This window comes from Neoarius graeffei, chromosome 7 (genome assembly GCF_027579695.1).
Source record: "Neoarius graeffei isolate fNeoGra1 chromosome 7, fNeoGra1.pri, whole genome shotgun sequence".
Taxonomy (NCBI): domain Eukaryota; kingdom Metazoa; phylum Chordata; class Actinopteri; order Siluriformes; family Ariidae; genus Neoarius; species Neoarius graeffei.
The window spans coordinates 30,802,523-30,817,821 of NC_083575.1; the positions used below are offsets into that span (position 1 = coordinate 30,802,523).

The 15,299-nt window shown below is 40.6% G+C and overlaps 1 protein-coding gene across 5 annotated transcripts in view; it reads left to right on the plus strand.

The window, feature by feature from the left end:
* The window catches only part of lyst (lysosomal trafficking regulator), a 273,203-nt gene that overhangs the window by 195,607 nt on the left and 62,297 nt on the right, over positions 1-15,299 (plus strand). For all 5 annotated transcript variants that reach the window (XM_060925484.1, XM_060925485.1, XM_060925483.1 and 2 more), the window contains 5 exons: positions 1,164-1,330; positions 1,411-1,563; positions 7,494-7,685; positions 9,820-10,013; positions 11,578-11,787. In XM_060925484.1, coding sequence (XP_060781467.1) covers positions 1,164-1,330; positions 1,411-1,563; positions 7,494-7,685; positions 9,820-10,013; positions 11,578-11,787 — 916 coding nt within the window. The remainder of the gene's footprint in view (positions 1-1,163; positions 1,331-1,410; positions 1,564-7,493; positions 7,686-9,819; positions 10,014-11,577; positions 11,788-15,299) is intronic.

Here is a 15,299-nt window from a genome sequence, read left to right on the forward strand (position 1 = left end):
ATCACCCTATTAGGGTTTATTTTGTGATAATAATATAAGGCCAAGTTTACATTAGACCGTATCTGTCTCGTTTTCTTCGCGGATGCACTGTCCGTTTACATTAAACCGCCTGGAAACGCCGGGAAACGGGAATCCGCCAGGGTCCACATATTCAATCCAGATCGTGTCTGGTCCGGTGCTGTGTAAACATTGAGGATACGCGGATACGCTGTGCTGAGCTCTAGCTGGCGTCGTCATTGGACAACGTCACTGTGACATCCACCTTCCTGATTCGCTGGCGTTGGTCATGTGACGCGACTGCTGAAAAACGGCGCGGACTTCCGCCTTGTATCACCTTTCATTAAAGAGTATAAAAGTATGAAAATACTGCAAATACTGATGCAAATACTGCCCATTGTGTAGTTACGATTGTCTTTAGGCTTGCCATCCTTCCACTTGCAAGTGGTAAGTGATATGCGCTGGGATCACACACACAGCGGCTCAGTCCCGAATCACTGCTTGTTCACTTCACTTGCGCGCTCTGTGAGCTGCGCAAGGCCGGAGTGCGCACCCTCCAGAGGGCACTCGCTGTTCAGGGCGGAGTGATTTGGAGTGCAGGATGCCTGCGGAGCCGAGCGTATCCGTGTATTGGTGTTGCTGTGTGCACGCAAATCGTGTATTGGTGTTGCTGTGTGCACACTAATCGTTTTAAAAACGTTAATCTGATGATCCGCTGATACGGTCTAATGTAAACTTGGCCTAAGTTAAGAAAGTCATTAAACAATAAAGTATTTAAGAAAGTTATGTAATGTGTTGAACCTTACATTTATTTATGTAGCAATTTATTTATATTTTAATTGAAGTGTAATTTCATGCACAGGATGAATCCATATCCATATGGATTTAATTTAATAAAAATAAAAAAACCAAAAAATGATTTGGCCTTGAAGAATAGTCCCAGGCTGACCCAAGGCCAGCCTTTAAGAATAATCCCAGAATAAGCTAATATAATTATCTAACTATCTATTTATCTTCTGAAGGTCATATCATGCCCTTCAGAAGCTGAAATGCATGGAGGTTTGGTTAATTGGTGATATGAAAGAGCAGCAGCCTGACTTGTGCAGTCTGTATTTTTTTAATTAAAATATTGCATTTAAGTGTCATGTTTGCATTACTTTTTATAGGATTCCTCAAAATGACTACAGACTTCTTGTATGTGACATCCAGCAGCTGCTGGTGGCAGTGGCCATCCATGCCTGCAGCTCATCTGGCTCCCAATACTTTCGCATCATTGAGGACCTCATCACCTTGCTGGGTTTTATGCAGGCCAGCAAAGTATATCACACTCAGGGTAAATAATGTTCGTCATTAAGTACTTACACGATAACATTAGCAAATTATCCATTAAACTACTTCTCATCTATCGATTAGAAATGGCTAGGGCCTTGCAGTTTCGTGTCCTCCTATCAGCCATTGACTTCATTAAGACGACAGCCAATCAGGACCCTTGGAAGTTGAGCACCTCTCTCCACGCTTCTGCCTCCCTGCAGCACAGTGTCCATCAGAAGCGCAAAAGTACTGCAGGTGAGACCTAGCCATATTAGCACAGTTCAGCCTTGGTCTGCTAATCCACAGTAGAATGGTTTGATATCTATATTGTCCTCTATATTTTCTATAAAAGTTATTAAATCTTAAGGTATATGCTCCATGACAAATTTCTGTACAAGTTTCCTTAGACTTAGACAAAACTTTATTTATCCCCGAAGGGCAATTAGAAGGGCAAAGAGTGGTACATTAAAAAAGCAAGAAAATAAAATCACAAAAAGAATAAAATCACAAAAATGGGTGGGCAAAAAAAAAACAGCGTATTATGTACAATGGCAGGCCTGTTGCCAGTAACAAAGTTAAAAAAAAAAAAAAAAGGCAGCAGATAAAATATAGCAAATAAATAAAATGACGCGTGGATAAAATTAAAATGACAATATGGTTAAAGTGACAAGGTGATATTGTAATATTGCACATCAGGACATGTGATATTGCACTAGAGTATTGTACAGAAGACTTAAAGGTGGGGTATGAGATTTTTTTCAGGAGTATTTTTTACCATATTGCTTGAAAAGCTCCTCACATCCATGTTGCAAGCAGTACAATAGAAGGTTTGACCCAAAAACGAAATATTTTAATCCAGTCTACAGTGTAAAATAAAGGAAAAACGCCATCTAATCATATCGAGGTACCGCCTCAAAATGATTGGATACTGACACGTCAATCAGACTGAAGCCCGCGAGCAGCCCATCCCTTCTGTGTGTGTGTGAGAGAGAGAGAGCGAGCAGCCCCTCCCCCACCCACGTGCTGAGCAGAGAAAAAAGGGCAGCGATCCCTCCAAACAACGGGGATTTACACGAAAACGGAAGGAGATATTCACAAAATTCTTTCACAGTGAGTGCCACAAGGCTCTCCTGAACACACTGATGTAATTTTTTTGTCTGTAGTGTAAAAAATGAGGTCACTAGAGTGAGTTAAAAACGAGTGACTTTTCTGATTTTGCAGTCACAGCGTAGCCACGTTTATGGGGTGGAGACGCGGGGGGTGGGAGCATGGCGAGGGCGGGCGTGTTTCTTTTCAAAATATGGCTTGCGGGAACCGTTATTCCAAAATCTCGTACCCCACCTTTAAGTTATTGTAACTGTCTTAGACTTCTTCAAGTTCAGGAGGAGAATAACACTTGTAACAAAGGTTGCTCTCAAGCACCTCAATTTTCTAGCTGCTGACAGGTTGAACATGGCTTGGTCACTATTATTTCTCTTCCTGTTGTTGTTTCTAATCTTACCTCTCCCCAAATTTCAGTAGGCTTGAAAGATTCCATAGTTCCCCATATCCCCTGGCAGCACTACTGCTCCTCTGACCAAATACATTCTGCATTTAGCTTCCTGTCCCTGGATAGTTCTCTCCCTTCCCCAACTGAATTCTCCTCTTATTTTTTTTCCGTCCAAAATGGGTAGACTTTTGAAACCTTTATGCCCTAATAGACAATACCATCTTCTCTCACACTACTGGTGCTGTATGCTGTGGACTGAAGGCCCTTTTCCACTGCAAAAGAATCATTTCATACCATGTACTCACACTGGCAGCAACAAAGCATCCAGATGTCATTCAGTCGTCAGTGAGAGCTCGCAATTTCTGGTGATGATGCCTGAAGCGATCATTAGTGACAAAAAGTGGATAGTAAGTAGGAGGTGCATTGTTGTCCATGGCAGTGTTTCAGGGCTGTCTGTGAAGTATTTAATTTTAGACAATAAAATGTGTTTTAAAACTCAAAGTCCAACTTCTGATTACCTGGTTCGGTTCGGCTCTCAAACAAGTGAAAACCTGGACTAGTCTTTAAAACGTCAGTAGCAACTTTTCAGTGGAAAGGTGGTATGATTGACCCCACTAACATAACTGCATAATTGCTTGTACTTTGCCCAGTACATGAAGAGATTATTAGTGCCTTACTGTGTGATCACCACTTTATTTTTAATCTGCTGCATGTTTACCTGAATGCCAGAGAAAGGCATTAACTGCCTGCATGTCTTTCTACAGTGGGGCAAAAAAAGTATTTAGTCAGTCACCAATTGTGCAAGTTCTCCCACTTAAAAAGATGAGAGAGGCCTGTAATTTTCATCATAGGTATACCTCAACTATGAGAGACAAAATGAGAAAAAAAATCCAGAAAATCACATTGTCTGATTTTTAAAGAATTTATTTGCAAATTATGGTGGAAAATAAGCATTTGGTCAATAACAAAAGTTTATCTCAATACTTTGTTATATACCCTTTGTTGGCAATGACAGAGGTCAAACGTTTTCTGTAAGTCTTCACAAGGTTTTCACACACTGTTGCTGGTATTTTGGCCCATTCCTCCATGCAGATCTCCTCTAAAGCAGTGATGTTTTGGGGCTGTCGCTGGGCAACACGGACTTTCAACTCCCTCCAAAGATTTTCTATGGGGTTGAGATCTGGAGACTGGCTAGGCCACTCTAGGACCTTGAAATGCTTCTTACAAAGCCACTCCTTCGTTGCCCGGGCGGTGTGTTTGGGATCATTGTCATGCTGAAAGACCCAGCCACATTTCATCTTCAATGCCCTTGCTGATGGAAGGAGGTTTTCACTCAAAATCTCACGATACATGGCCCCATTCATTCTTTCCTTTACATGGATCAGTCGTCCTGGTCCCTTTGCAGAAAAACAGCCCCAAAGCATGATGTTTCCACCCCCATGCTTCACAGTAGGTATGGTGTTCTTTGGATGCAACTCCGCATTCTTTCTCCTCCAAACACGACAAGTTGAGTTTTTACCAAAAAGTTCTATTTTGGTTTCATCTGACCATATGACATTCTCCCAATCCTCTTCTGGATCATCCAAATGCTCTCTAGCAAACTTCAGACGGGCCTGGACATGTACTGGCTTAAGCAGGGGGACACGTCTGGCACTGCAGGATTTGAGTCCCTGGCGGCGTAGTGTGTTACTGATGGTAGCCTTTGTTACTTTGGTCCCAGCTCTCTGCAGGTCATTCACTAGGTCCCCATGTGTGGTTCTGGGATTTTTGCTCACCGTTCTTGTGATCATTTTGACCCCACGGGGTGAGATCTTGCGTGGAGCCCCAGATCGAGGGAGATTATCAGTGGTCTTATATGTCTTCCATTTTCTAATAATTGCTCCCACAGTTGATTTCTTCACACCAAGCTGCTTACCTATTGTAGATTCAGTCTTCCCAGCCTGGTGCAGGTCTACAATTTTGTTTCTGGTATCCTTTGACAGCTCTTTGTTCTTGGCCATAGTGGAGTTTGGAGTGTGACTGTTTGAGGTTGTGGACAGGTGTCTTTTATACTGATAACGAGTTCAAACAGGTGCCATTAATACAGGTAACGAGTGGAGGACAGAGGAGCCTCTTAAAGAAGTTGTTACAGGTCTGTGAGAGCCAGAAATCTTACTTGTTTGTAGGTGACCAAATACTTATTTTACTGCGGAATTTACCAATTAATTCATTAAAAATCCTACAATGTGATGTCCTGGATTCTTTCCCCCCATTCTGTCTCTCATAGTTGAAGTATACCTATGATAAAAATTACAGGCTTCTCTCATCTTCTTAAGTGGGAGAACTTGCACTATAGATAGTTTTCACTGACGTCACGGCATTCCGGGGAACGCCCTCCAGCCGCCATCTTGTGGGGCAAACAAAACGGACCATCGCCATTACCGGCTACGTTATCTCGGACGAATTTATGAAGTTATATAGTCAGTTTTCTAAAATAAAGATCAGTGTCGGCAAAATCAAGCAAACAGAAGTATATAGATACATTAGACGACATCTCACGACAACGGTATGCAGCCAAACTGGCCTTGATTGGGGGAATTGACCCCATGAAGTGGACAAAGATGCATTTTCAAGTGACTATGCAGGGCTGCCAAAGCCTGAAACTGCCAAAGCCTGAAACTGACTTCATCAAACTTTAAAGGCTGTCTGATATATACAACTTTATATATTCACATCGCGCCTTTTGTCGGATGCCGTCTTTTTCACGGCTGAATCGCGCAGATCCGATTTTTAATTTTTTTTAGGGGGGGCGTTGGAGTGTCTGATTATAATTTCAAAGTAAATTCTGTATTAAAATTACTAAATAAGCAAATCCGTTACAGTCCATGAAACAGGAAGTATAAGGATGAGAAAAAAACAGTTTAAATCGCAAAGCTGCGCACATTTGCGCAGTCCTGCACACCGCTCGGGCTGCGCAAATGTGCGCAGCTTTCTGATTTAAATTGTTTTTTTCTCATCCTGATACTTCCTGTTTCATGGACTGTAACGGATTTGCTTATTTAATAATTTTAATACAGAATTTACTTTGAAATTATAATCAGACACTCCAACGCCCCCCCTAAAAGAAAAAAATCGGATCTGCGCGATTCAGGCGGCATCCGCCAAAAGGCGCACTGTTTGCATCCCAAACACAAATCAAATCATACAGAATAGACCTAAAATGTTTTTCAAAAATGACCCTTGCGTGAGTGAAGTGACAAGTTTCAAATAGAAATGTGACAAATGAGCGATATTAAGTGTACATTACAATGTAAACGTACACTCAGCGGTTCCAGTTAGGCATTCTCCAGAGATTGTTTACATGATATTTTGGTTTCCAAAAACAAACTTAAACACAATTGATTGTTTATTTAAACAACTTACCACTTATAAAATGATCGGAGCAGATTTTGCTGTGTTTGGAAGGCTGATAATCCTTGCGGTTGATTCTCGCAAGCCATAGATTTCTCCTTTGTATGCTGAGTTTCTTTGTTTGCTCGCCTTCGTGCTCCCGTACAGTGGGAATTCCATAAAAGCTCCGATTGACGTCATCATCTGACCTATTACGACAGCCGTGAATACAACAGGTGTGCACCATTGCTAGCTTTAAATAGCCTGCTTGGGTTCTTTTGAAGACTTTGTACTCGCGCGTTACAATGTGTGCTCAGTCACCCGTACGGTAAGCTTGACCCGCAAGATGGCCGGCACTAGGGAATCCCCGACTCTGTCACGTCATGTGAAAACTATCTATTGGTGGCTGACTAAATACGGTACTTTTTTACCCCACTGTATGTGACTTTCATGTTTTGGTTTTAGGAAAGACAGGGACATAAATAATGTTGTGTTCATGATAAGTGTAAGTAGTAATATGGTACCTTGGTAAGTAGTAATCTGCAAGTTGCACATCATTTCATCTCGTATCATTTCCCACCTCAAGTTCAACATGCGAAGTGGGGGAAAAAACATGGACACCTCCACAAAGGCATGTCTTTTGTTTGCACTGTCAGAGCATGTAATGCTTATAAAAATCAATTTTAACCAGTTCTACAGTTACAGGGCTGAGTAGCCACTGATGCTCTTCTACTATAGTGAAGTTCAAACATTCCTGCAACATTTTGGACTGGAATTGCAGTATAACAACAACTGCAGACTATAGTGGGTAGCCTAGCAACAAGGTATCCAGCAGACAATAACAAATAGCAGTAGCAAAAAAAAAAAGCCAGCTAACATTAGTTATAAGTCTGATGTTGATGACTGCCTTCTGAAAACAGAAATGTATATGATCAGTGTTATATATTTAACCAAGTATTGTGCCTGTATCTCAACTTATCTAAAGACAATACCACTACAAGATAATTTAAAATTAGAGAAGGGGTACTTTACACTGTTAACATTATGCACGGCCATGTTGATTTGATGTCGCTCCTTAAACGGGGAAGATTGCCTCAAGTACACGAGCTACAATTTCCAGTTGAGGGGGCTTTTTCGGTGGCCTTTACTGGTTGTAGGCAGGGAATTACAAGTTGCAACTTTTCCTCGAATGCACCATAAATATACGAATGTTTATATTTTCCAGATATTTTGTTGACTGTCTGAAAAATGAATGGTCTTTGTCACTGCCAGTATTCATCAGATTGATCATGCATATTGTTTGTGTGTCTGTGTGTTTGTGGCCCAGGCCAGCAAAAATTCTCCTTAGTACAGTCAGATTCATTGCTGATGCGGATGCGCTCTGTGGCCAGTGATGAGCTTACCCAAATGATGCAACGGCGAATGAGCCAGGAAAATCCCATCAGAGCCAGTGAGACAGAGTTTATTCAGAGACTACAGAGATTAGTAGTGTTGGCTGTCAACAGAATAATATACTATGGTAAATCTCCAAATCGACATCTGACTTGTCATATTGTGTGTGTGTGTGTGTGTGTGTGTGTGTGTGTGTGTGTGTGTGTGTGTGATATAAAAAGTGTGTGCGTGCACACTAGTGCATTGAGCACGAGTTCAAACAATTAGAATATTGTGAAAAAGTTCGATCAGTTATTTAAGAAAGTGAAAATTTAAAATATTCTAGACTCATTCCATGTAAAATAAAATGTTTCAACCATTTTTGTTTTAATTTTGATAATTATGGCCTACAGTGTAAAAAAAAAAACCCTCAAAATATGAGAATATTTCATTTTGAGTTGAAGTAAAATAATATAAATATCGTGTATGTCTCGGTCTAGTTCAGTACACACAGCCACAATTTATGGAGAAGACTGCTGACTTGTCCGTTGCCCAGAAGGTGATCATCGACACCCTCCACAAGAAGGGTAAGCCACAGAAGGTCATTGCTGAAAAGGCTGGCTGGAAAAGGTGCACAGGCAATAGGGATGACTGCAGCCTTGAGAGGATTGTCAAGAAAATTCTATTCAAGAACTTCAGAGAGCTTCACAGTTAGTGGACTGAGGCTGGTGTCAGTGCATCAAGAGCCACCACGCATAGACATATTTAATAAAGGGGCTACAACTGTTGCATTCCTAAAATCAAGGCACTCCTGAACCAGAGACAACGTCAGAAGTGTCTTACCTGGGCTAAGGAGAGAAAGAACTGGACTGTTGCTCAGTGGTCCAAAGTCCTCTTTTTAGATGAAAGTGAATTTTGCATTTAATTTTTAAATCAAGATCCTAGAGTCTGGAGGAAGAGTGGAGAGGCACAGAATCCAAGGTGTTTGAAGTTCAGTGTGAAGTTTCGGCAGTTTGTCATGATTTGGGGTGTCATGTCATCTGCTGATGTTGGTCCACTGTATGATATTAAGTCCAAAGTCAATGCAACCATCTACCAGGAGATTTTAGAGTACTTCATGGTTCCATCTGCTCACAAGCTTTATGGAGATGCCAATTTCCTTTTCAAGCAGGATTTAGCCTCTGTCCACAGTGCAAAAAAACTACTACCAAATGGTTTGCTGACCATGATATTACTGTGTTTGATTGGCCAGCCAACTCACCTGACCTGAACCTCATAGAGAATCTATGGGATATTGTCAAGAAGAAGACGAGAAACACCGAACCAAAAACACAGATGAGCTGAAGAGTGCTATCAAAGCAACCTGGGCTTCAATAACACCTCAGCAGTGCCACAGGCTGATCGCCTCCATGCCATACCACTCTGATGCAGTAATTTGTGGTAAAGGAGCCCCAACCAAGTATTGAGTGTATAAATGAACGTACTTTTCGGAAGTTGGACAGTTCTGTATTGTAAATCCTTTTTTGATTGTTTTAGGAAATATTCTAATCATTTGAGATACTGGATTTTTGATTTTCATGAGCTATAAGCCATAATCATTAAAACAAACAAAAAAAAGGCTTGAAATATTACACTTTGTGTAATGAAGATAGAATAAATGAAACTTTACCTTTTTGAATTAAATTATGAAAAAATAACTTTTTCACAATATTCTAGTTGTTTAAGGTGTGTGTGTGTTTATTAATTAATTAATTTATTTATTTAACAGTTATTCCACGAAATTGAGTAATACATGAGCTGGTAGCTGACGAGGAGTACAGCACCGAGTCGGCTACTGTTTAAGCCATGTATGACGAGATTGAGTAGAATAACTGTTTTATTCTATCCACAGTCACTGGATTTTGAGAAACAGCATTTTTATTTTTTGAAAATTCGATAAATAAAAACTTCATACAAAATATCCAATAAAATAGTTTCCGCTTAGAATGTAAACAAACTGGCGAAATGACGGTAGCAATTTGTGAAAAATGCTGTAGTAATAATTCTTGGGAAAAAAAAGATACGTTCTTACCCATTTGAAAGTACCCAAACAATATTTTAATTGTTACAATTTTTAAATTAGATGCTATAGCTAATCTGTTGATTGATTTTAGATGCTTATACAAATGGAAACTGAGCTGCTGAAAATGTTTAAAGTGGAGTCTCTATTCAGCTACTTGTATGTTAATAAATATATCATCACTGATTATTTTGCTCTTTTTGCATACCTTATTACTCAACAGACAACAGTAAGGATTTCCTTGAACTACTAAACTTTCCAGAGTCTCCTGATCACACAGTGGGTACATCCTTACATGCTGAGCATATATCAGAGGAGAATAGCACCACACATCCTGCTCCTTTCCCACTCGCTGATATGAGATGTTTCCAGAAAGATCTTCTCAAGCTCATGATGGAGAGTCTAAAAATCGGGCTGGTTAGTGGCACATCCCATACTGATACACACATTTGTTTTATACATTATATTGTACACACACTGTACACTTTCTTAGGAACACCTGTACCGTACACTTACATATTTATGTACACTACCGTTCAAAAGTTTGGGGTCACCCAGACAATTTTGTGTTTTCCATGAAAAGTCACACTTTTATTTACCACCATAAGTTGTAAAATGAATAGAAAATATAGTCAAGACATTTTTCTGGCCATTTTGAGCATTTAATCGACCCCACAAATGTGATGCTCCAGAAACTCAATCTGCTCAAAGGAAGGTCAGTTTTATAGCTTCTCTAAAGAGCTCAACTGTTTTCAGCTGTGCTAACATGATTGTACAAGGGTTTTCTAATCATCCATTAGCCTTCTGAGGCAATGAGCAAACACATTGTACCATTAGAACACTGGAGTGATAGTTGCTGGAAATGGGCCTCTATACACCTATGGAAATATTGCACCAAAAACCAGACATTTGCAGCTTGAATAGTCATTTACCACATTAGCAATGTATAGAGTGCATTTCTGATTAGTTTAAAGTGATCTTCATTGAAAAGAACAGTGCTTTTCTTTCAAAAATAAGGAAATTTCAAAGTGACCCCAAACTTTTGAACGGTAGTGTAGTTATCTAATTAGCCAATTATATGGCATCAGCACAATGCATAAAATCATTCAAATGCAAGTTAACCACTTCAGTTAATGTTTGCATCAAAAATCAGAATGACAAAAGTGTGATCTCTCGGACTTCGATGGCGACAGATGTTGGTACCAAAAGGGCTAGTTTGGGAATTTCACACACAACAGTCTCTAGAGTTTACCCAGAATGGTGCAAAAAAAAAAAAAAATGAATGAGTGACAGTTCTGTGGGTGGAAGTGCCTTGTTGATAAGAGAACTCAGAGGAAAATGGCCAGATTGGTTCTTGCCGTCAGGAAGGATATAGTAACTCAAATGATCACTTTACAACTATGGTGAGCAGAAAAGCATCTTAGCAATCACAGAACATTGTACCTTGCAGCGGATGGGCTACAACAGCAGAAAATCGCATTGCATTCCACTCCTGTCGGGCAAGATCAGTAATCTGAGGCTATCATGGGCAAAGGCTCATTGAGAGTAGACAATTGAAGATCGAATAAAGACCAGGAGTTTCAGTGAGTCTGTACCCATGATAGCCTCAGATTCTTCCAAAATCTAAATCCATCAAAATCAACTGGGCCTGCTCAGCATTTTTATACATGTTGCAGATCCTGGTTGGATCTGCCTTGCTTCATTAGATCATGTTTGATACTTTGTGTCATGTTGCATGTATTGTGTGTTAAAGGAAGTGAAACAAGTTATATTCGAATATATTCCATCTCCAGTTCTGATATCAAATTAGCTAAAAGCACATGGACTAAAAAAAGATGATTCTGATCCATCAGCTTCTTACATACATAGTTCAATTCTAACAATAACCTGATGCACTGACACTAAAGGCTTCCTGACTGATGTGATCACACATACGTTGTGGGCCAACACAGTGGCTCTGACTAGCTTTTTTTCCCCTCAGGGCAGTAGTGGACACAGCGGAGCACCACGACAGCAATGGTGTCGCGTTCTCTGGTCCTGCAGGGACACATTCCGGCTTCAGATCGGTCGACTGCTGGTGCACACACTCAGTCCTGCACTTCCTCTGGAGGAGAGGAAGAAAGCACTAGAATTTGTCTGTGAGCAAAATCATCCTGACATCCTCAGAGAAATCCTCAGCCCTGGACTTGAGGTGATGAGTCCAGTCACGGCATAAGCTATTTATTTATTTTAATCTTTTGTGACTTATTATTACTAGTGCATCACACAGAATTAGAACATCATGAAAAAGTTCAGTTTTCCATCAGTTATTTAAGAAAGCGAAAGTTTAATATCTTCTAGATTCATTACACGCAAACTAAAATATTTCAAGTATTTTTCTGTTTTAATTTTGATAATTATGGCCTACAGTGCAAAAAACCAAAACATATCATACAATAGGAGAGTATTTCATTTCGAGTTTAAGTAAAGCAGGATAAATACAGTGCATCTTTCGGTTTAGTTCAGTACACGCAACCACAATCATTTGAAAGACTGCTGACTTGACAGTTGTCCAGATCATCATCGACACACTCCACAAGGAGGGTAAGCCACAGAAGGTTATTGCTATTGCTATGATATTCTAATTGTTTGAGATGCGTTATTATTATTATTATTATTATTATTATTGCTCCGGTTTCCCCCACAGTCCAAAGACATGCAGGTTAGGTTAACTGGTGACTCTAAATTGACCGTAGGTGTGAATGAGTGTGTGAATGGTTGTCTGTGTCTATGTGTCAGCCCTGTGATGACCTGGCGACTTGTCCAGGGTGTACCCCGCCTTTCGCCCATAGTCAGCTGGGATAGGCTCCAGCTTGCCTGCGACCCTGTAGAAGGATAAAGCGGCTAGAGATAATGAGATGAGATGAGATTATCATTATTATTATTATTATAGGGCGGCACGGTGGTGTAGTGGTTAGCGCTGTCGCCTCACAGCAAGAAGGTCCTGGGTTCGAGCCCCGGGGCCGGCGAGGGCCTTTCTGTGCGGAGTTTGCATGTTCTCCCCGTGTCCGCGTGGGTTTCCTCCGGGTGCTCAGGTTTCCCCCACAGTCCAAAGACATGCAGGTTAGGTTAACTGGTGACTCTAAATTGACCGTAGGTGTGAATGTGAGTGTGAATGGTTGTCTGTGTCTATGTGTCAGCCCTGTGATGACCTGGCGACTTGTCCAGGGTGTACCCCGCCTTCCGCCCGTAGTCAGCTGGGATAGGCTCCAGCTTGCCTGCGACCCTGTAGAAGGATAAAGCGGCTAGAGATAATGAGATGAATGAGATTATTATTATTATTATTATATAGCTAGGAAGTATACCCACAAACCCACCTATTATTGGCAAACTAGACAAAATAGAAGAGTCTTTGTCCGTCAAATCAGTGTCTGGACACGTCCATGCAGAGCTTAGTGAATATATTTGATAGTCCTCGCCAGATATTCCAGTGTTGCTTGTAGCTACAAGAGTTGCAGGGCTTAAGAATGTAGGACCATAGAAAGAGTAACCAGCTGTGTGACTGGGTTGTTTGAGGGTGACTTGATGATCGCCGTAGAAAACCAGAGCTCCAGGGGTTGAGGTTTATCTTTAAACTGAAGATAAATCCTTAGATAGTTCAGATAGTTCACTGCCTTTGCTCACGCTAGTCCTTAGATGCTACCGTGGAACTAAATGATAAAGGGGAGAACAAAAATCTCAAAAATAAACAAACAAATTTCGCACAGTAAAACAAAAGGTTTCTTGACAAGGAGATTTTCACCAACCACAGCTAGACACCTGTGCTGGAGGTAGTAATTCTTCTTCCTACTGTACTGCTTCTGCATCTGTCAGGCAGAGACTCCTTACCAAAGGTTACCCTCTACTGAATGAGAGACATTAAATCAACTTCTACCCCTTCGTTAGTGGATGACTGTCCTAAGCAATTACACTTTTTTGACTTCATATGATACATGTATCATTGATCATGGCTGTCTCGGAATAATATCCAGTAAGTCACTGGGCCTAACTGTTTACGTAACTTAGCAGGAACCTTCCACTTTCCTGCTAATTTAGCAGCAAAACTTTCCCTGGCCTGAGACAATGAGTAAGTCCTCAAATAGACCAGTACTTCCACTTGTAAGGTCTCAGTCTTTTGCTGCGTTCATGTGCTCTGGGAAGATGATGTTTTCCAGTTGGGAAGTGGTATTTACCAGTGTGTTGTGTTCACATGCTTTTGTTGTTGTTGACAAATTAAAGATGGTGGACCAGATTCAAGTTAGCAATAGTTAGTTAGCTATCGTTAGCAATAGCGTCTGCTCTGGATAGGTAAAAACAAACCATAACAACACATTTTTAAAGGAAACGGATTTCTAACGTATTATATTACACTTGTTAATGACGCAACATTGCATAGACACCAAAAACTACCCACTAGTACTAGTAAAAAAAAACTTTAGTAGCGTACAATGCTTAGCATTCAAGTGTCTTGTACCGCTCGCCGCCATGTTGAAAAGGTTAAAGTTCATCTCATCTCGGCAACTCGTGTATCAAAATTTTCTACGAGTTGCCCAGTGGAAAATACCACAAGAGGGGGCGTTCATGTGTGCTTTCCATGTCGGCGTTTGGTATTTACCATAATTCCCATAGCACATGAATGCAGCATAAGTCTGGCAGTTGTAATAACTTCCTTGTTTGGACTGAGCTTTCTCCGCCCAGGATGTTCCAAGTTGGAGTAGTTGTTGGCCTCTCGATATGGTTCTTGCTCAGGGTTAGGTGGGCAATATAGAAGTTGAGTTTCCAACCAAGGGATACCTCTGCCATGGTGAACCCTGTACTCTCTTGCCATGCTGTGTTAATAGCAAAACAGAACTTAGGGAGCCATTTGTCCCAAGTACAGTGGTGCTCATTATCATATTAAGTGATCATTGTTTTGAGAGTATTTTTGATTTGTTCAGTCAAATTGGTTTGTGGATAGTATGCAGTTGTCAATTTCTGGATAACAGCCAATCATCTGCATGTGTTGTGCAGCTAGCGAGAGGTAAATTGTAGCTCTCTGTTTGAAACGACATAGAACAGCTTTCCCCATAATGTAAACATTTCTTTTGCATGTCATATGCCAGCTGTCTGTGAAATTCTGGCCATCCATAGCAAAAATAACTAACTCACTACAGTAGTCCACCACTTCCATTAAACACTTGTTTTGTTTGAAACATTTCGGACCGCATCCTATAAGATCCACTCCCAGCATATACCCCAGCTCTACAATTGTTGTGAATTGTAGGTATCTTGATCACTTTGGAATTCCCAGTTTGTATGTCTAACAGGTTTTGTAGTTTGTACAGTAGGTCCACATATCTCTCATCACTTCTGGCCAATATGCAGAATTGAGGATCCTTTGAAGTGTCTTCATACAGTGGTGCTTGAAAGTTTGTGAACCCTTGAGAATTTTCTATATTTCTGCATAAATATGACCTAAAACATCATCAGATTTTCACACAAGTCATAAAAGTAGATAAAGAGAACCCAGTTAAAGAAATGAGACAAAAATATTATACTTGGTCATTTATTTATTGAGGAAAATGATCCAATATTACATATCTGTGAGTGGCAAAAGCATGTGACCCTTTGCTTTCAGTATCTGGTGTGACCCCCTTATGCAGCAATAACTGCAACTAAACGTTTCTGGTAACTGTTGATCAGTCC